Source organism: Corythoichthys intestinalis, chromosome 10 (assembly GCF_030265065.1).
Source record: "Corythoichthys intestinalis isolate RoL2023-P3 chromosome 10, ASM3026506v1, whole genome shotgun sequence".
Classification (NCBI taxonomy): Eukaryota; Metazoa; Chordata; class Actinopteri; order Syngnathiformes; family Syngnathidae; genus Corythoichthys; species Corythoichthys intestinalis.
In genome coordinates, this window is record NC_080404.1 from 5,759,811 (window position 1) to 5,782,306 (window position 22,496).

General features: G+C 44.6%; 1 protein-coding gene across 5 annotated transcripts in view; it reads left to right on the forward strand.

Moving 5' to 3' along the window:
- The window catches only part of birc6 (baculoviral IAP repeat containing 6), a 188,121-nt gene that overhangs the window by 70,936 nt on the left and 94,689 nt on the right, over window positions 1-22,496 (forward strand). For all 5 annotated transcript variants that reach the window (XM_057848347.1, XM_057848350.1, XM_057848349.1 and 2 more), the window contains exons 56-59: window positions 6,430-6,559; window positions 8,976-9,107; window positions 9,183-9,344; window positions 9,411-9,584. In XM_057848347.1, the coding sequence (XP_057704330.1) occupies window positions 6,430-6,559; window positions 8,976-9,107; window positions 9,183-9,344; window positions 9,411-9,584 (598 nt within the window). The remainder of the gene's footprint in view (window positions 1-6,429; window positions 6,560-8,975; window positions 9,108-9,182; window positions 9,345-9,410; window positions 9,585-22,496) is intronic.

Consider the following 22,496-nt stretch of genomic DNA (forward strand, 5'->3'; position numbering starts at 1 on the left):
AGACCTGCGATCAAGGATTGTTGATTTGTATAAAGCTGGGAAAGGAGACAAAACAATCTCTAAAAGTCTGGATGTTCATCAATCAACAGTCAGAGTTCTCTACAAATGGAGAGAGTTTGGCACTGTTGCTTCTCTCCCAAGGAGTGGCCGTCCACCAAAGAAGATGCCAAGAGTTCAGTGCAGAATACTCAGAGAGGTAAAAAAAGAACCGTACAATGTCTGCTAGGGACTCACAGAAATTTCTGGGCACTCATCAACTATATGTAAAACTATGGCCAAGAATGGTCTTCATGGGACGACTCCACGGATGAAGCCACTGCTGTCTAAAAAAGACATTGTTGCTCGTTTAATGTTCGCAAAAAGGCACTTAAACATTCCACAGAAGTTCTGGCAAAATATTTTGTGGAGTGATGGAACCAAAGTTGAATTGTTTGGGAGTAACATACAACGTCATACAGTATGTGGAGGAAAAAAATGGAACAGCCCAACAACATCAACACCTCATCCCCACCGTGAAGCATGGTGGAGGGATCATCATGATTTGGGGCTGTTTTGCTACCTCAGGGCCTGGACAACTTGCAATCATTAATGGAAGAATGAATTCAAAGGTTTTGCTGGAAAACCTGAGGCCATCTGTCAGACAGTTGAAGCTAAAAAGAGGGTGGATGCTGGTACAAGACAATGATCCAAAGCACAGAGGTAAATCAACTTCAGAATAGTTTGAGAGGAACTAAATACATGTTCTGGAGTGGCCAAGTCAAAGTCCAGACTTGAACCCCATTCCAGATGCTGTGGCATGACCTAAAGACAGCGATTCTGGCCAAACATCCCATGAATCTGAATGAACTACAGCAGATTGTAGTTGCTGCCGTAGCTACAGCAGATTTGTAGAGAAGAATGGGCCAAGATTAGTCCTGATCGATGCAGCTACAGGAAACGTCTGGTTGAAGTTATTGCTGCCAAAGGGGGGAGGGCACAAAATATTAAATGTGATGGTTCACTTATTTTTCCCCCTTTTGTCATTGTTTGCATGTTATCCTCATTAAAATACGAAAACATTAAAATATGTGGCCTTAGTTAAAGCAGTTTTTTTTTTCATCTGTGTGATTTTGACAAAGATCAGATCACATTTGATGGTGATTTTACGCAGGAATGTGAGAAATTCCAAAAGGTCCAGATACTTATTCATACCACTGTATGTCAGCACTCCTGAGTGAGCGGACTACTGTCTAAGAAATTAAATTCAAAGTAGGCCTGAACGATATGCTGTTTGAACATCATCATCGGGATGCGCTGATGCGCAATACTCCCATCGCAAGAACATGCGTTTTTTTCCCCAGCCTCTCACTCTACCTCACCAGTGCAGCTGGCGTTTGGTACTTAAAGTTAGATTGATAGGTTTGTAGCTTGGACACGACCAGAGAAGACTCTGTAGCGCTACGGTCAAAGGCACAAATGTGTTACAAGTGAAAGGCTGTTTTTGGCGGTGTGAGCAGTGTTTAAAAGTAATTCACATTATGAAGGCGGCTCAGTGGTTGGCACGTCCACCTCACACAGTTGTAGGATTGTGGGTTCAATCCGGCCTTCCGTGCATGGTATGCTGATATTGTCCTTAGGTGTGAGTGTGTGCGTGAATATTTGTGTGTCTACATGTGCTCTGTGACTGGCTGGCAACCAGTTCAGGGTGTACTCCGCCTTCTGCCTGGAGTTAGCTGTGATAGACTTCCTCGACCCTTGTGAGGATAGGCGGTTCAGAAGATGAATGAATGATTTATATGATTGATTCAGCTGTAAAAGCTCAAGCACCCCCGCGACTGTTGTGAGGATAAGCTGTTCAGAAGATGAATTAATTATATGAATGTTATGGAGAGTCATAGACTTCATAATATATTGACGGGACATGGGGTGCGGGGCCGATAAATAGGGGGCCTATCTCCGTCAAAGCTGACTGAGTGGAAACACACACAAAGAGCTTTTTACGTTGAATATTCTTGTGAATAAATGCTTAAATCCCTGAATTCTTTATCAATATGGACGTAAAACAGTCTCGATTCTTGGTTAAAAGCAAAAAAAAAAACAACCAACAAAAACGGGCAGTTAGCATTTATTTTACGTAAATATTGTGAATTATGAAGCCAATGCTGTCGCGGTTAATTTCTCACACTGATTTTTTTTTAACGTTTCAAAAAATGCATGCATGGTATGAAAAATATAATCATTACCTTGAATCCTCAAACAAATCACTCCTGAGACAATCCGTCCTGTTTGTATGCGGTACAGCTTTCATTCTTTTTCAAACTAAATCCGGCGTTGGATCACTGCATGTGTTGAATTACTGCGACCGACTGCGAATAACTGAAGCGGAGTGTGGGACGCCCCCTACTTGAAGGCGTGGCGCAGTGTCTGTGGAATGTGTCCAGTCAATATAATTATGAAGTCTACGGGAGAGTGATTAAAAGTATGGCATTAAAGGTGATGCAATGAAAAATGTGGGTGTGCCTACATCTTGTGCAGGTGCACCTTAAGAAAAAAGTTTAGGTGCACCAGAGCATCCAATGCAAAAAGTCAGTATGGAGCTTTGGCCAAATATATCGCAATGTTGTTTTTTTTTTTTTTTCCAATATTGTCAGGCCTTTCCCAAACAGCTGTTTAAGTTATCAGTTGAAAATGCTTAGTTTTAATATGCAATATACAGTGCCCTCCATAATTATTGGATTTATAGTAATTGTGTTTTTAGCTTCTAATATTTTTTTTTCTCCAAATAATATGGGACCTTAATGGAAAAAAGAAAAACCCAACCTTCAATACAAGTGCATTTATTCAGTGGGGAAAAAATCCCGCATAAAGAAATAATTATTTGACATTAAATAATGTGTGTCACAATTATTAGCACCCCTGGTGTTAATACTTTGTACAACCCCCTTTTGCCAACAAAACAGCACCTAATCTTCTCCTATAATGTTTCACAAGATGGGAAAAGACATAAAGAGGGATCTTCAGCCATTCCTCTTTGCAGAATCTCTCTAAATCATCCAGAGACCTGGGTCCTCTCCTCTGCACTCTCCTCTTCAGCTCACCCCACAGGTTTTCAATGGGGTTGAGGTCTGGGGACTGAGATTGCCATGGGAGGAGCTTGATTTTGTGTCTGGTGAACCATTCCTGTGTAGATTTGGCCATATGTTTAGCTGAAAGACCCAGTGACAACCCATCTTCAGGTTTCGGGCAGAGGGCAACAGATTTTGATTTAAAATGTCCTGGTATTTCAAAGCATTCATGATGCCATGCACCCTAACAAGGTTCCCAGGGCCTTTGGAAGCGAAACAGCCCCACCACCTCCACCACCCCAACAAAAAAAAGCCAATGATAGTTTTGTTCACAATATCATTCAAGGCCTAGTTCAAAGAATCTCCATATTTCTTACCGTTGACCATTTCTCACATAATATCACTTACCCTGCAAATTGATTAGGAATTAGCCTATTTATCGCGAAATTCCTCTACAGTTCTCTGTGACTTTGGAACTCATTCCCCCAAAAATGTAATCACCTCTTCCGTTTCATATTACAGACATATCTTGCTAGTTTAATAGTAATCCCTTTTTTCGTTCTTGAGTTATCTTGAATACAAACGTAAGGAAAAACAGAGCCTTCAATCGTTTTTTTCCACTGGTGGAGGTAATGGTATTAAAGAAGGGCTGAAACAGATACTCGAGTAACTTGTGTTTGAAAATTGATCCGAGTATTTTATTTGCCTTGTGGAATCGTAATTTTGCCATCTTCAAGCATCACGTTTTTTCCAGACTACTTTTAAAGGCTGAGTGCGGGACAACACGCTGACGTCACGTGCGTAGAGGAGGAAGCAATAATATCTGACTGCAGCCGACAGACGCTACATACTATGCCATCATTGCTATAAACTACGCCCACATGGTGCTAAGGTGGTAGCGTCTAATGCATCTCATAGATATCACATGTATATGGAACTAGATGCGAAATGACAGACTAGTCTGCGCTAGTTAACAGCCGCCATCTTAAAACAGTAGACTTCGCAGCACTAATAAATAAGATTAACGTTGCTTTACCTTGGTAACGTAACGTTGGCCCTGCAGAGGCCCTGGTTTGACTACTGTCGATGCGTGGCTAACAAATTTTTTATACAGGCTTTATTTAATCTGTAACATCACAGTGCTGTAGAGTGATGAGGTTGTAAATTAAAAGCATAATAAAGCTAACTGTCAATTTGACCTCAGTAGTCATTGCTGGATAAAACACCAAGTAGCACTGGTGCCTAATGTGCTCCAATACAGCAGGTATCATACATTTATTTTGAACACTGCAAAAAGTCAAAATCCTATCAGGACCTATGGTTTAGACTAACTTAAAACTTAACTAGAACTTAAAAATTGCTTGACACAAATAGAAATTCAATTGAAACACGTGGGAAAAAAGCCTAACTTTTAAGTGATGTGTGTTATCAAGCGTAATGACATTTTTAGGTAAGAAATAAGATTTTTTTTTTTTTTTTTTTTTTTTTTTTTTTTTAAAGGATGTTAAAGTTTTTTGAGTGAAAGCAGTGATTTGTTTTTCTAGTCACATCTGAGATGCAATATTTTCAACAATGTATCATCGAAAATAAAGACATTCTTTGTCTGAAAATGGTTCAATATTAGGTGAAATGTCTTGTTTTCTCATGTATATTTATAATTGCTCTTTACCTAAAAAAATGTTTTATCTGATTTCCATATTTTGGGACTATAAGTCGCACCTGGGTATAAGTCGCACCAGCCATAAAATGCCCAACAAAGAGGAAAAAAACATACAGAAGTCTCATCGGAGCATAAGTCACATTTTTGGGGGAAATTTACTTGATAAAATCAAACGCATAGAACAGATATGTCATCTTGAAAGGCAAGTTAAAATAAAAATACAATACATGCCGAATAAGTGTAAAGTATAATAATAATAATGTTACATGATGCATGAACAATGAAATGCTACTGTACTGTCCTCACCAGGATGTTACAGGATCGGTCCTGGCTATACAGCGAGCTACACTCCCAAATGACGATGCTGGACGTCCATATAATTTGCTGACTTTATTTTGGCCGTCGTTATGACACCATCATTTGAAGAGTGAAACTAAAAATAGAAATACCGGTAATACAAATCCATTTCGTCCTCGATACCAGTCAGGTTCGCATCAACGTAAATAAATGATAATTAGGTGCTATCACAGCAATGACACAAACGGTTAGCATGCGTTCGCTAGCATTAGCACATCGTTCAAACAACGACACAACTGGCTTTAAGTGTCCGATCACAGGTGGAAAACACACAACAACAACAGAAAAGATGATACACACAGGTGCTGCCTCTATAGAGATATTTTATAAGAATAAACAATGACCGTAGGTTCGCAGCCGTGTTTCTCTCTCGCCCACTCGCTCAGATGCTTTTAGTTTGCTTTTTTTTAGTTTGTGGCACTTTCACGCCCCCACTTGGGCATGAAAGTGCCAAAAACTAAAAGCATGCATTTCAATATAAAAAAGTCAATAATACAATTGAACACACATTGCCAAAGGCAGAATGTGATGTGGCCATAGCTATTAAGAGTTATTCAGATAACTATAGGATAAAGAACATGCTAACAAGTTTACCAAACATTCAGTGTCACTCCAAAACACCAAAATAACACGTGAAATGATATAATAATGTGTTAATAATTTCACACATAAGTCACTCCTGAGTATAAGTCACACCCCCAGCCAAACTATGATTAAAACTGCGACTCATAGTCAGAAAAATACGGTACTCGATTAATAGAATAATTTTCATTTGAATACTCGATTACTAAAATATTTGATAGCTGCAGCCCTATAATTAAGTGGATAAAAACAGATACACTTTGGTTATGCCTCCCAGTAACACTCAAGTCATTGTTTTTTTCACTCAATTTCTTAGTATTATGATTGCCCACTTAAGGGTTTAAGACGTGAAGAACCACATTCTTATATGAGTTTTTAGAATGTGACGAGTTGTCTTAGCCACAATGATCAACGGATGACCTTCCCCTGTTAAAATGTTCACATTCCCTCCAAACTGACCCAAATTTTTCCATTTTAATGAACGTGAACCTAAAATTACTTTTGGCCAGTCACTACACTCCCCTGTCATGTTAATGTCTGACCTCATGAGTAAGGTTGAATGGTATGCACTATGCAATACTGGCTACTTTATCTCTGGTAGGATGTGGTGTATTATGTTTATTTTCTGTGACAAAAGCGTTTGTGTTATGAGATTCTGCACTCGTTTGATCAATAATTTTAAGGTTTGCTGAAGTATCTTTCTCAAGCATAAAGAAACATTAAATGGTCATATTCATATTTCCAAGATAAAAGATGTAATAACTTATGCCTACTGTGATTTGACAGTTATACAAAGGACGCATCAATGCCACCAGTCACATGATCCAACATCCCATGTACGGAGCAGGCCACAAGTATCGCACCCTCCACTTACCAATCTCTACCACTCTGGCTGAAGTCCTGGACCGGGTGTCTGGTATGTATCAACCTGTTTGTTTCATTCCCATCATTTCCTGGTAATCTGAAATACACATACAGTGGGGAGAACAAGTATTTGATACACTGCCAATGGGTTTTCCCATTGGCAGTGTATCAAATACTTGTTCTCCCCACTGTAGTTTGTGTGTTGTAAAACTCGCTTAAAATGCTCAACATTCTTCCCATTTATATACTCAGAAAGTGCATGTGTCACATGATGAAACATGAATATGCTGATTGGCCACAGTAAGATAAATGTTACCTACCATCAATTTCTTTGTCCATGCATAGACTTCATAATGTATTGACGGGGCACAGGGCCGATAAAAAAGGGGCCTGCATTGTTGGAGAGGCCGCCAAAGCTGACCGAGTGGAATTACAGGCAAAGAGCTTTTTGCGTTGAAAATCCTTGTGAATAAATGCTTCAATCCCTGAATTCTCTATAGATATGAACGTAAAACAGTCTCAATTTTTGGTTAAAAGCAAAAAAAAAAACAAACGTCAGCTAGCATGTAGTTTATGTAAATATATCAAAGTACAACGCTAGTCTGTTAGTGAATGTAGCTAGCTGCCTAATGTAAACAGAACTTTTACGGTAAGAATTCTTGTGAATAAATGCTTAAATCCTGGAACTCTTTATAGATATAGATGTAAAACAGTCTCGATTCTTGGTTAAAAGCAAAAAAAAAAAAAAAAACAACAACAAACGTTTATTTAGCATTTATTTTAAGTAAATATTGCGAACTATGATGCCAATACATTAGCGGCTAATTTCTCAGTGCATGACCCGTCAATACATTATGAAGTTATGATCCATGTGTCCGCAAGTACAGTGGGGCAAATAAGTATTTAGTCAACCACTAATTGTGCAAGTTCTCCCACTTGAAAACATTAGAGAGGCCTGTAATTGTCAACATGGTTAAACCTCAACCATGAGAGAAAGAATGTGGGGGAAAAAAACAGAAAATCACATGGTTTGATTTTTAAATAATTTATTTGCAAATCATGGTGGAAAATAAGTATTTGGTCAATAAAAAAAGTTCATCTAAATACTTTGTTATGTACCCTTTATTGGCAATAACGGAAGCCAAATGTTTTCTGTAACTCTTCACAAGCTTTTCACACACTGTTGCTGGTATTTTTGTCCATTCCTCCAAGCAGATCTCCTCTAGAGCAGTGATGTTTTGGGGCTGTCGTTGGGCAACACGGACTTTCAACTCCGCAGATTTTCTATGGGGTTGAGACCTGGAGACTGGCTTGGTCATTCCAGGACCTTGAAATGCTTCTTACGAAGCCACTCCTTTGTTGCCCTGGCTGTGTATTTGGGATCATTGTCATGCTGAAAGACCCAGCCACGTCTCATCTTCAGTGCCCTTGCTGATGGAAGGAGATTTTCACTCAAAATCTCTCGATACATGGCCCCATTTATTCTTTCCTTTACACAGATCAGTTGTCCTGGTCCCTTTGCAGAAAAACAGCCCCAAAGCATGATGTTTCCACCCCCATGCTTCACAGTGGGTATAGTGCAATTCAGTATTTTTTTTCCTCCAAACAAGAGAACCTGTGTTTCTACCAAAAGGTTCTATTTTGGTTTCATCTGATCATAACACATTCTCACAGTCCTCTTCTGGATCATCCAAATGCTCTCTAGCGAACCGCAAACAGGCCTGGACGTGTACTTTCTTCAGCAGGGTGACACGTCTGGCAGTGCAGGGTTTAAATCCCTGGCGGCGCGTTGTCTTACCGATAGTAGCCTTTGTTACTGTGGTCCCAGCTCTCTGTAGGTCATTCACTTGGTCCCCCCGTGTGGTTCTGGGATTTTTGCTCCCCGTTCTTGTTATCATAGACGCCATGGTGTGAGGAGGGAGTTGAAAGTTGAAAGGGGGTGGAAACCTCATGCTTTGGGGCTGTTTTCTGCAATGGGACCAGGACGACTGATCTGTGTAAAGGGAAGAATGTATGGGGCCATGTATCGAGAGATTTTGAGTGAAAATCTCCTTCCATCAGCAAGTGCATTGAAGATGAGAAGTGGGTTGGTCTTTCAGCATGACAATGATCCAAAACGCACAGCCAGGGCAACAGAGGAGTGGCTTCATAAGAAGCATTTCAAGGTCCTGGAGTGGCCTAGCCAGTCTCCAGATCTCAACCCAATAGAAAATCTTTGAAGGGAGGTAAAAGTCTGTGTTGCCCAATGGCAGCCCCAAAACATCCCTGCTCTAGAGGAGATCTGCATGGAGGAATGGGCCAAAATACCAGCAACAGTGTGTGAAAAGCTTGTGAAGAGTTACAGAAAACATTTGAGGGTACATAACAAAGTATTGAGATAAACTTTTGGTATAGGGTTTTGGTATTCCCCAAAATATTTTTTAAATCTTAACTGTTTAGTGATTCAGTTTCTGCTGGCACATATTTAGATACACCCAGTATTACTGCCAAGCTGATCAGTGAGCAAAAGGAGGACAAAGAGAAGAAGAATCACGAGGAGAAGGAAAAGATGAAATCTGATGGCAGCTTCCAGGACAACTACAGTGTGGTTGTGGCCTCAGGTACCTAATCCCATTTCAAACATCTTGCTGTTTCAGTGTCCCGAAGAAGAGATTGTTCTATTTTTCTTCTCTTAGGTTTGAAGTCCCAGTCCAAGCGAGCCCTCTCAACTCCTCCCAGACCTCCATCAAGACGAGGTCGAGTTATGAGCGACAAGTTGACGACTTCGTCGGGTGTTGACTCCTCTGCCAAAACCATCAGTGTGCCAGTCTTCCACCTTTACCACAAGTTGCTTCCAGGTAGGACGTCGTCACATGCAAGATTTTCATACACGCAATTCTTAAATGATCCGTTCCTCTCTCCAGGTCAACCCTTACCACCTGAGATGACTCTTGCCCAGCTACTAACGCTACTGTATGACCGCAAGATGCCTCAGGGCTACCAGTCCATCAACCTAACGGTTAGACTGGGCTCCAAGATCATTTCTGACCCTTGTCTATCTAAGACGGACTCCTTCAAACGGTTGCGCACCGAGAAAGGTACAAAAAAGTCAGTTTGGTACATGCAAGTCCAAGCCACCTGATTTTAAGGATCTGCCGACAGAGTCCCGATTCAATACCTCGGAAATATATGGCGGTGGAAAAAGCATATCTAAATCCAAAATAAAAGCACACACCACAAGACAAAAGACAACATTTAAAAAAAAAAACAAAAAAAAAAAACGGGACTATCGTAACCCAGGGACTACCTATATAAGGGTTATTAGTCCAGCAGTAATTTCAACAGAGGTTAGTAGACTAGCCAAAAAGTAAGAGTTGCTTAAAAATAATGTTACTCAAGTAAAAGTAGTCCTCCAAAAAACATAAGTACAGGTAAAAAAGTATTTGGTGAAAAGAATACTCAAATAATGAGTAAACTGTGAGTAACTGTTTACGGTGTGTGGATTTTTTTTTTCTTCAAACAATAGTATTTTTTTCTCAGCACAAAGTTATCTATATGAACCGTTATTATTATTATACTGTACTCTAACATATTATATACCCACATTAAGTCAAAGAAATACAAAAAAAAAAAATCTTTGAATTCCAGCGAGAGAATAAAATACTTAAATGCATCATTCGTCAAAAGCGCATCAGTGCCCTCTCGTGGAGAAAACATATTTCCTATGATGAAACTAAAATGATCATTTCTCTAGTTTCCCGTGGTCAATCAGTGCCAAATTAAAACGTAAAGTGTGTATGATACCAAAAAGCATGATTATTTCACGCGGTGTTTTATGCTCCTGAATAAAATGGACCGTTTTAATGTGTGTGGAAGTGATTGTTTTGTATTTTCAATTTTTGAATCCTGTGCCATGAAAACGAGTGACTTTCGGCACCAGTCTCGGGTTTAGGACGAATGCGAATGTGACGTCACCCGGGTTAGCATCTCACAATACAGCATTGCTTTATAGCATGCAGATGGACTAACTCCGGTGGCATAAAATATCGTTCGGGAAAGTGCAAGAAGTAGACAGTTTTGTCCATTATGGAATAATTTTGCCATGTCTTACTTAAAAATGCACCGATACCGATACTAGTATCGGCAGGGGGCGCCGATCCGGCCCAAAATGGTGGTATCGGTATCGGCGAGTACCAACAAAGACAGCGCCGATACCATTTACCGGTCCATTATTATAACATTTGACCGCAGCCTTTTTTTCTTCTCCTGGCGCTCACTACACTTTGTCTCTGTGTTGTGTGATGACACGTGAACACCAAACAGCTATCGCTATTGGCCTGCTCCAGACCAATGAGAACGGTCCAATAGCCACTTCTGACCAATGACATGGCCGACATGGCGACATGGCTGACATGGCGGCGGTCGGGAAATATTTCAAAATAGATATCCCGTCGATTAAAATCAATGGCTGCGTGCAAGATTTGCGGCCTGAAAGTTTCGAGATGTGGAGTTAAATCAGCCAGTTTCAATACCTCGAAACTGATAAAACATGTGAAGACGAAACGTGAACGAACACAACGAGTTTGAGCCTGCAAGAGCAGGACTGCTATCCAGAGGAAGGGCGCTGGACAGGTGCAACGATCTCTGGTCAGTTCACTACGTCTACTTTACTTTTATTGTCTTTTACTGAAAGAAATGCTGCAGTAATTTGGGAACTGTTTCCAAAGTAGGGTTGCCACCTTTCAGAAATAGAAATAAGGGACCCCCCCCCTCCCGAAAAAAGGAGGCTAATAGAGAGACAGGATGCTGTGGTCAATTATTATTACTTATAATTGTTAGCATCCGCAAATGCGGAAACAAGGTTGGACCTCGAAGCGGACAACAAGCAGGGGATAAGTACAAGGGTTTAATGATTGCAAACAAAAAAATAACACGCGATCGCGGGATCGTAGAGATAACAAAAGGAGTCCGTGACCAGTGTTGTCACAGATTACTTAAAAAAGTAATTTAATTACTGATTACTGATTATGCCTAAAAAAAGTAATCTAGTTACTTTACTGATTACTTTATTATCAAGGTAACTAAGTTACTTTAAAAGTAACTTATCAGTTACGTTTTACCAATTTTTCTCCTTTTGCTGCCTCAACATAATAATGACAACAAAAAATGTCATCGCATGTAATTGAATTTTTCACATAAGGCTTAATCTTTGAGTTAGCGGGGGTTTAATTAGTCGATGGAGTTGATATCAACCACCATTGACTCGCGCTAGCTTAGCCACCCCGGAGCCTTAAAACTAACAAATAACTGACAAACTGCACGGAATTTGTCCAAATCAACTCCAATGACTAAATAAACCCCCGCTAACTCCAAGATAAAGCCTAATGTCAAAAATTCTGAACTATCCCTTTAAAATAAAGACCTAGCTGTTAAAATATTGTCTATAAAAGTTGTGAAGCAATAAAACAAACAACAAAAATTATTGAAATGAACAAGAATCCTACAGCGTATTTCATAATGGGTCAAAATAATTTTTTGAGCAGATTTTTCTAGCACTAAGACACTAGTTTTTGCTTTGCTAAGCCAAAACTACACCTGTGGAGGCAAGATTGGTATTTAGAATTTCTGTAAACCTAAGCTTTCAAACGCAACCAACAAGAACTGAGCTTGAACATCCATCCATCCATCCATCCATCCATCCATCCATCCATCCATCCATTATCTTCCGCTTATTCCGGGGTGGGGTCGCGGGGGCAGCAGCTTCAGCAGGGAAGCCCAAAATTCCGTCTCCCCAGCCACTTCAGCCAGCTCCTCCGGCGGAATTCCAAGACGTTCCCAGGCCAGCCGAGCGACATAGTCTCTCCAGCGTGTCCTGGGTCGACCCCGGGGCCTCCCGCCGGTGGGACATGCCCGGAACACCTCTCCAGGGAGGCGTTCAGGAGGCATCCGAACCAGATGCCCGAGCCACCTCAACTGGCTCCTCTCAACGCGGAGGAGTAGCGGCTCGACACCAAGCCCCTCCCGGATGACCGAGCTTCTCACCCGATCTCTAAGGGAGAGCCCGGACACCCTGCGGAGGAAACTCATTTCGGCCGCTTGTATCCGGGATCTTGTTCTTTCGGTCACGACCCACAGCTCGTGACCATAGGTGAGGGTAGGAACGTAGATCGACCGGTAAATCGAGAGCTTCGCCTTTTGGCTCAGCTCCTTCTTCACCACAACGGACCGGTGCAGAGTCCGCATCACTGCAGACGCTGCACCGATCCGCCTGTCAATCTCCCGCTCCCTCCTACCCTCACTCGTGAACAAGACCCCAAGATACTTGAACTCCTCCACTTGGGGCAGGATCTCATCCCCGACCCGGAGAGGGCATGCCACCCTTTTCCGGCTGAGGACCATGGTCTCGGATTTGGAGGTGCTGATCTTCATCCCAACCGCTTCACACTCGGCTGCAAACCGCCCCAGTGAGAGTTGGAGGTCACGGCTTGATGAAGCCAACAGCACCACATCATCTGCGAAAAGCAGAGATGAGATGCTGAGGCCACCAAACCGGACCCCCTCAACGCTTCGGCTGCGCCTAGAAATTCTGTCCATAAAAATTATGAACAGAATCGGTGACAAAGGGCAGCCTTGGCGGAGTCCAATCCTCACTGGGAACGAATTCGACTTACTGCCGGCAATGCGGACCAGACTCTGACACCGGTCGTACAGGGACCGAACAGCCCTTACCAAGGGGCTCGGTACCCCGTACTCCCGGAGCACCCTCCACAGGACTCCCCTAGGCACACGGTCAAACGCCTTCTCCAAATCCACAAAACACATGTAGGCTGGTTGAGCGAACTCCCATGCACCCTCGAGGACCCTGCCGAGGGTGTAGAGCTGGTCCACTGTTCCACGGCCGGGACGAAAACCACACTGCTCCTCCTGAATCCGAGATTCGACTTCCCGACGGACCCTCCTCTCCAGCACCCCTGAATAGACTTTACCGGGGAGGCTGAGGAGTGTGATCCCTCTATAATTGGAACACACTATCCGGTCCCCCTTTTTAAAAAGGGGGACCACCACCCCGGTCTGCCAATCCAGAGGCACTGTCCCCGATGTCCACGCGATGTTGTAGAGGCGTGTCAGCCATGACAGCCCTACAACATCCAGAGCCTTTAGGAACTCCGGGCGGATCTCATCTACCCCCAGGGCCCTGCCACCGAGGAGCTTACCAACCACCTCAGTGACTTCAACCCCAGAGATTGAAGAGCCCACCTCAGAGTCCCCAGACTCTGCTTCCTCAAAGGAAGGCGTGTCTGTGGATTTGAGGAGGGCTTCGAAGTATTCTCCCCACCGACTCACGACGTCCCGAGTCGAGGTCAGCAGTACACCATCTTCACTATACACAGTGTTAATGGTGCACTGCTTTCCTCTCCTTAGACGCCGGATGGTGGACCAGAATTTCCTCGAAGCTGTCCGGAAGTCGTTTTCCATGGCCTCACCGAACTCCTCCCATGTCCGAGTTTTTGCCTCGGCGACCGCTGAAGCCGCAGTCCGCTTGGCCAGCCGGTACCTGTCAGCTGCCTCCGGAGTCCCACAGGCCAAAAAGGCCCGATAGGCCTCCTTCTTCAGCTTGACGGCATCCCTTACCCCAGGTGTCCACCAGCGGGTTCGGGGATTGCCGCCACGACAGGCACCAACCACCTTACGGCCACATGAGCTTGAACAGTTTTGTATATATGTATTTTTCAGTTATTTCACTTTTTTTGCCATTCAACATGTTCGTTCACAGTTTTGATGTATTCAGAGAGGATTTACAACAGTAGGGAAAATATATAAAACGTAAAAATGTTTAGGTGTGTCCAAACTTTTGACTTTTGTTTCAGTCATCAACATGCTTTGCCCCCAGCCCCACAAAAGTAAAACTCCGCCTATGGTTACAAACACTGACAATAAAATGTGCATAAAGACTGGTTAAAAGTGCGTGCTGTCTTGTTACCTCTAGGCTTTTTCAAGTTTCGTCGCGTTGTCCAGTAATTCCAATTGCTTCCTTGTTGAATTGGATGTAGAGTTTTTAGCGGCCGACAGTCTTTTTCAGCCAGCGTAAAGTTTGCAACGCACGGAGATATTTTTGTCATCTTTACTGGACAGAAATGTGAAGTAATGGCTGTATTTCCAGTGAGCAAATGCATCCATTTGCGGCATATAACCTGCCTTTCACTGTTAGCCTCGCTGCCTCGTCAGAATGCTATGTTGTTGACCGCCGTGGCAGACAGCCTCAAACAGCATGGTAAAACACGTGACACCCCCCCCCCCCCCCCCCGATGAGAAATACTCTTCGTACATGACTACAGTATTCTTCATTCTACATACATTTCGAGGCAAAAACAAAATAGTAACACACAGGCACTAGGGAAACTAACTTTAATCGGATTACTGGCTTGAAAAAATGAACGCGTTAGATTACTCGTTACTGAAGAAAGTAATCAGATTATAGTAACGCATTACGTAGTAACGTACTGTCACCACGTCAGTACGGAGCATGTGCAGAAAGAACGCAACCAGACACCATTCCGCTTCCCTGTTTACATGATATAATTTTACTTCTAATCAGTTTGGGAAAAGGAATATTCCACCCCTGTGAATCGGAATGAAATTCCATTCGGTTTGGGCCTGTTCATTCCGAATGAGGTGTTTATATGGAACACATTTATTCGGTTTGAACAAATATTCCGATTGTAATTGGAATATTTGGCTCCATGTAACTGTTGTCAGTAACGCGTTACGTATACTGACAACAGTAGCCACGTTTACATGCTGACTTTTATTCATACCGATTCAAATCATTCCGAATGGAAATTTCAGATCAGCTGTTTACATGTCACTTCATCTATTCCGATTCAGCGTTTACATGTGACTGCCTTTATTCCGAAAGGACGTTTGACAACTGCCGTCTGACATGCGCAGATTAATCAAAACAAAGCGTCACGTTGCAAAACATGGAGATCGATCGTCGGAGTGCTGCTGTTTTAACTTTAACCCACTTGTTGTGTTTGTGGGGTCGTATCCGCTTCTGCTGTTTTGCTCTTTTGCCTTGTAGTAGCCGGTTTTCCACCGGTTTCTAATCTGGTCAACGCTCCGGTCTATTCCGGCTTCGTGTAACCTCTCGTGAACTTTTTTAAATAGTTCACTGTTCCTCGTTTTACGCCCGTCTAAGCGAGCAATTATATTCAGTTCTTTTAAAGTTTGAATTAAATACAATCTTTCCGCCGGACTCCAATTAGGTGCGCTGTGCTTGGAAGCCATGTTGCAAGTGACATTACTTACGTCACAAAGTGACGTCACCACGTCAGTACGGAGCATGTGCAGAAAGAACGCAACCAGATACCATTCCGCTTCCCTGTTTACATGATGTAATTTTACTTCTAATCGGTTTGGGAAAAGGAATATTCTGCCCCTGTGAATCGGAATGAAATTCCATTCGGTTTGGGCCTGTTCATTCCGAATGAGGTGTTTATATGGAACACATTTATTCGGTTTGAACAAATATTCCGATTGTAATTGGAATATTTGGCTCCATGTAAACGTGGCAACTGTCCGTGACAGCAGGTCGACGGAGCTCAATACTACAAACTCGAAGGTTAACTAAGACGACAGGCAGCGAGCCAAAAAGCCAAAATAAAAACTCAAATACCTGCACAGGGTAGAGGTTACAAACGAGTGCAGCACACTAACAGAAAAAACCCAATGCAGGGGCGTAACAAGCAAATGTAGCGAGACTATAGTGCGAGAAGTCAAATGGCGATCAGCAAAGCAAATATCTCGGCAGCCTTCTCTGAGCTCACCCGTGCTTAAATGCTGCATTGATGAGCCCGCATTGGATTCAGGTGCGACGTCAGGAACGCCCCCACTAACAGCCCAGCAACAAAACACAATCTAACCAGCAGCAGAATCGAGAGTTACTTCTGTAACTAAGGTTCTATGAATTCCGGATGACCGCCAGAGGGCGGTGCTTAGCACCTGGATATCTACGTGTGCGCAGCACAAAGGTCGAGAATAAAATACCAACAAAGTCACGCCATTGGACGTGACCTGGGTGACGTCAGAGGTCGATAAGAGCCCCGCTCACCCAGCACTAGTTCCTTTTCGGAATGTACTCGCAGGGAGTCTGAGTGACAGGCAGCTCTGGCGGTCATCCGGAATTCATAGAACCTTAGTTACAGAAGTAACTCTCGTTCTATTTCATTCCTTCTGACCGCCAGAGGGCGGTGCTTAGCACCTGGATGACTTTATACCAACAATGTCACGAAGACACCACACATACCGAGGATCAGTCACGGTGAGAGGAAGCCGACAGCACTACTGAAGCTACCGGGTGAGGAGCTGCCACATTCACTCTGTAGAAGCGGGCAAACGTACAAGACGATGCCCACGTTGCTGCGGAACAGATGTCATTCAGAGGAACACCTCTCAGTGCCGCCCAGGAAGTTGCCATCTTCCTTGTGGAATGGCACGTGACTTTAGGAGGCTGAAGACCTTTGGATTCATAGGCCTGAAGAATAGCTTCGACAACCCAATGTGACAAGCGTTGCTTCGAGACTGTGCAGCCTTTATTTTTGTCACCAAAACATACAAAAAGAGCATCTGTTTTACGAGTGCTTGCAGTCACGCTAATATAGTGCTTCAGCATACGAACAGGACATAGCAAACTTTGCAAATGTCCGTCAGGTTCACTCACACCGTTAAACATAGCCAGGGTAACTGGCTGGTTAATGTGAAAGGCTGAAAGTCTCTTCGGTAGAAAACTCGGATTGGGCCATAATGTAACCCCAGAACAGTCAGGATTCCACTTTAAACAGTTCGGAGAAATCGATAAAGCATGTAATTCACTCACTCGCTTCGCTGAAGTAATTGCGAGGAGGAACGCAGTTTTCATTGTGACCCACTTAAGGTCAGCCCCATCCAAAGGCTCAAAAGGGGTTGAACACAAACCCTCCAGGACTAACGGAAGGTCCCACGTGGGGACGCGTGGTAATCTTGGAGGCCGTCGACGAAGGGCACCCTTCAAAAACCGACACACCAGGGTATGAGAGCCCACTGATCGGCCATCCACCAAAACATGGTGGGTGGCTATCGCAGCCACGTACACTTTTAAGGTTGATACAGAAAGTCCCTTATCAAGAAGTTCTTGTAAATAGCTAAGTAATATTGGCACAGAGCAGCGCACAGGATCCACATCGTGATCCTTACACCATTTATTGAACAGTCTCCGCCTGTTACTGTAAAGCGCCCTCGTGGACGTAGCACGAGCATCAAGTACAGTTTGTACAACCGCCTCTGTACAGGACTCTAACAGAGAGTCCGGCCCTTCAGAGGCCACAGGTACAGGTGAAGACGCTCCGGGTGGGGGTGCCAGATGCTCCCCTCCAACTGGGACAACAGGTCCATTCTCTGGGGCAGAGGCCAAGGATCCCCATTGAGATGTTTGAGAATCAACGGAAACCACATTCTTCCTGGCCAGAACGGAGCGACCAACAACACCCTGTGATTGCTCTGGCTGATTCTGTGCAGAGTCACCATTAAGAGAGGAAGAGGCGGAAACGCATACAGGAGAGAGTCTGGCCATGAGTGTGCTAGGGCATCCTGACCTAGTGGACTGTTCGGTTCCGCAAGGGAAAACCACAGTTGACAATGAGTGGTTGCTTCTGAAGCGAAGAGGTCCACCTCTGCAACACCGAACCTCCCCCATATCTCCTGAACCACAGCAGGGTTCAACCTCCACTCCCCAGGCGGTGGTTTCTGCCTGGAGAGTAAGTCTGCTGCACAGTTCCGCACCCCCGGAAGATGGACAGCCCTGAGACTCAGAAGGTGTGGAAAAGCCCACAGGAGAAGTTTTTGAGCCTCCACCAGTGAGAGAGGAGATCTGGTCCCCCCTTGGTGGTTTATATGGTAGACAGTGGACGTATTGTCCGACCGAACCAGAACATGCTTTCCACTCAGCGCAGGGAGAAAATGCTTGAGACCAAGTCGAACAGCACGAAGCTCCAATACATTTATGTGACAAAGTCTCTCCAGTGGGGACCAAACACCCCTGATCGTCCTGTGGTTCCACACTGCTCCCCAGCCTGAAAGCGACGCATCCGTTACAACCACTTCTCGGCGTGAGGGAAGAGAACCTAACGTGACCCCTTTGCATATGAACTGCCTGTCCATCCAGGGCCTTAGAAGTCGATGACAACGCCCTGAGAGAGTCACAAGTCTGCGTTGATGCCGGGTGGGATCCAATCCCAAACCGTTCATCCAAATCTGTAACGGGCGCAAAAACAAAAGCCCCAATGGCACCACAACTGATAGTGCAGTCAGTTTCCCCAACAACTGGAGGACGGTCCCGTATGACAGACTCGCACTGTGTCTGACACGCGTGACCGTTCGGAGAACGTCGTCCACCCTTTGTGGCGACGGAGAGGCGGTCATAGTTAAGGAGCTTAAGCTCATGCCGATGAAAATCACATGTTGGCTGGGAATCAAATGACTTTTTGAAAGGTTTACCTTGAGACCTAGTTGCTACACATGGTCCAACAGCAGCGTGGTGTGGCTGAGAGCTTGTTCCCGAGTCTGTGAACACACAAGCCAATCGTCCAAGTAAGGAAGAATTCTGAGGCCGCGGCTCTGCAGGGGGGCCAGCGCCGCAGCCATGCATCTTGTAAATGTCCGGGGAGCAAGAGAGAGGCCGAATGGCAGCACTCTGTATTGGTATGCTTTTCCTTCGAAGGCAAAGCGAAGGAAAGGCCTGTGGTGTGGTACCACTGGCACGTGAAAATAGGCGTCCTTTAAATCCACACTTGTAAACCAGTCTCCTTGAGTGATTGATTGGAGAACGTCCGTCGTGCGAAGCATGTGAAATTTTAGACGCTTGAGGTAACAATTTAGTGATCTCAGGTCGAGGATAGGGCGAAATCCGCCGTCCTTCTTCGGAACAAGAAAATAAATTGAATAAAACCCCTTCAACAGGTTTGAACTGGGAACCAACTCTATAGCATCCTTCTGTAAGAGTTCTACGATCTCTTTTCTGAGGGCCATACGTTTCCCTGGATCTGACACAACTGTTGTCTTCACCCCATTGAACTTTGGGGGACGACGCTTGAACTGAATAGTGTAACCTCTGAACAGAGTTGAAATGACCCATGGGTCTGGAACAAGGGCGACCCAGCGTCTGAGATGGAGTTCGGTAAAATGGCTGAGGCCCTGGCAATGGTAGTCAAACTCTACCGTTCCTGCCCCTACTAGCGGTAGAGTGCTTGGAGGGGCGAGTGTGTTGAAGTCTGTGAAATCGGTCGGCTCTTGGAGGTCTTCCTGTCGGCTCCCGAAAAACAGGCCGTAGAGAGGAATGTCCATCCGCAGAAACTGGACGTGCAGTTCTCGGCGCAGGTGGAGCCCTGGTAGCAGAGTGATAGGTAGGAGCACGTCTGTGGGGGGGCCTGGAAGCTCGTTGCAGGTCAACAAACTGTTGCCGGGACCTGTTGGCTTCCACAGCTCTCTCAAGGGTTTGTTGGGCTGCTGGGCCAAACACTTGACCCGGAACAACAGGTAGAGTGCGAAGCGCACCCCTACACGACTCAGTCAGAGGAGACTGTGCCAACCATACTTGGCGTCTGGTCACAGTAAGTGTCGACATGAGTCTGCCAAGTTCTCTGGACATATATGCAAATGTCTGGAGGGAAGCATCGCTCAGGTTCTGTAAACTTTCATTGACACCTGCAACCCTCAATGACTGTGAAAGGGCCAGGGCAAGGTGGGAAAACGTATTACCCAAGCGGCCAATCCGAGCCGCAACATCATAGGCCTTGGTAAGGAGATCATCAGTCACCCGGCACTGTGGGCGCGGGCATCGTGCCTCTGCGCGGGCAGCATCTGCTGGGTCCACTATCAGGCTCGCGACAATGCTGTCCACCGACGGCATCTTGTTTAACCCATATTGAGCAGCATCATGCATAGAGCTGAGTGCCCTACAGTCTTGGGACAAGTGGGTGGACGACTTAGGATCCGTCCAGCAAAGCTGAAGCTCATTGATATAGGGTTGTGATGCTGGCACACAGAATTGTGGTTTTTGAGCGGTCTTAAAGAAGGCATTAGAAACCGAATTCTCAGCTGGTAATGTCTCAATACCCAGTTGTGAAAGGGCTAATTGGACAGTTTGCTTTATGAAAGACAAACCAGGACTAGAGTCTGGGGGTAGGGACTCGGAAGTGTCAGAGTCCGCTACCGAGGGGCATGGAGAAGGCCCGATGTCAAGGTCACCACCATAGGTAACATCTCCGGTCCTAAACAGCGAGTCACTTGCTGCTATGGACACAACGTCCTCTTCCAGGTGGCCAACTACACTGCAGTGCTCCTGCTCAGGCACGCTATCAATGACACCTGTGTTTGCACACATATCCCCCCCTGGCTGTAAATTCAGGAGTAATGATTTAATCTGAGCGAACTCAGAGGCCAAAGTGTCAACCTTAGCAGATAGCATGTGGTCGGTATCACAAGCCTTCTTTGATGAGGTGGCCCCAACATGCTGCTTCTTATGGCGCTTGGTCGTCTTTTTTGGGCTCGACGCCAACGCGCCGTGAGAAATTTCATTTTCCACCAAAGCCAGTCTAGCGGACCTTTCCGACAACGGGATGCAGACACAATTAAGACACGCTTCCTCGGTGAGCGCCTTTCTTAAATGCCCAACACCTAAACACGACGGGCATAAAGTGTGTCCGTCTTCTGGGCTCAGGTGGGCTAAACAGCGAGCACACGCGTTCACGAGCGGTCCCGACATGCCTACACACAGTGCGAGCCCTACTCACGAACTCCGGAGTGAGTCAGCAAAGTACGAGGCTCCCCGAGCGAATAACACTCGAGGACCAGTCCACAGTATTGAGGCTCGAAGCAAACAAGCCACTCGGTTACAGCTGGAGGAGGCGCGGAGCGAAAATACACTCACACACTCCCGTTGTAGAAATGCAAAGAGTGAGCAAAAACACTCCCGTTGTATAAATGCAAAGAGCGAGGAAACACTCACTGCACACCAAACAAAAATGGCGCGGAGCGGGAAACACTCACAGCCTAATCAATAACCCGGTTCGGAAGAAACCGCCGCGGCGACACATTAGCCAGTGCGGGCCCGCATGATTGGTGGAAATAGCCGCGGTGCTACATTAGCGTATCAGAGCGAAATATACACACAACAATACAATCAATAGAGTCCGGAGCGGAAAACACTCACAGAAAATATGCAACTGAAGATAATCCAGAACGTGAAGAAATCGATAGTCCAGCCGCAGCTCGCAGCCTCTGGAGGACGTAATCCACGTAGCTCCAACCAAGCCGGTTTCGAGGCTTCCGGCGAGCGCGGTAATACGACCTTCGCCGATGCGAGAATGTAGAAAAGGAACTAGTGCTGGGTGAGCGGGGCTCTTATCGACCTCTGACGTCACCCAGGTCACGTCCAATGGCGTGACTTTGTTGGTATTTTATTCTCGACCTTTGTGCTGCGCACACGTAGATATCCAGGTGCTAAGCACCGCCCTCTGGCGGTCAGAAGGAATGAAATAGAAGTGACAATAATGTGACAATAATAAAGTTGCACTGTTTGGCCTTTGAGAGGTTTAAAAAAAGTTTACTCAGTTCATTCAGAGTTTATTATTATGAACTTAATTTTACTTTCTTACTGTTGGGCTAGTATTATACTTTGTACTAGTCTTTTTCCTATTTTGCAAAGGTAAGCAACAGCCTGACAAAGCCTTGATAGCAATGATTTCACATCCAATTATGTAGCTCTTTGGGGGGGAAATTTTATATATATATATATATATATATATATATATATATATATATATATATATATATATATATAATCGGGGTGGTATCGGTATGGTATCGGTATCGGCCGATACTGCACAGCCAGGTATCTGTATCGGGGCCAAAAAATGGTATCGGTGCAACACTAGTCTTACTGGATAAATGCATTTTGAATATTTAATATTCCATTC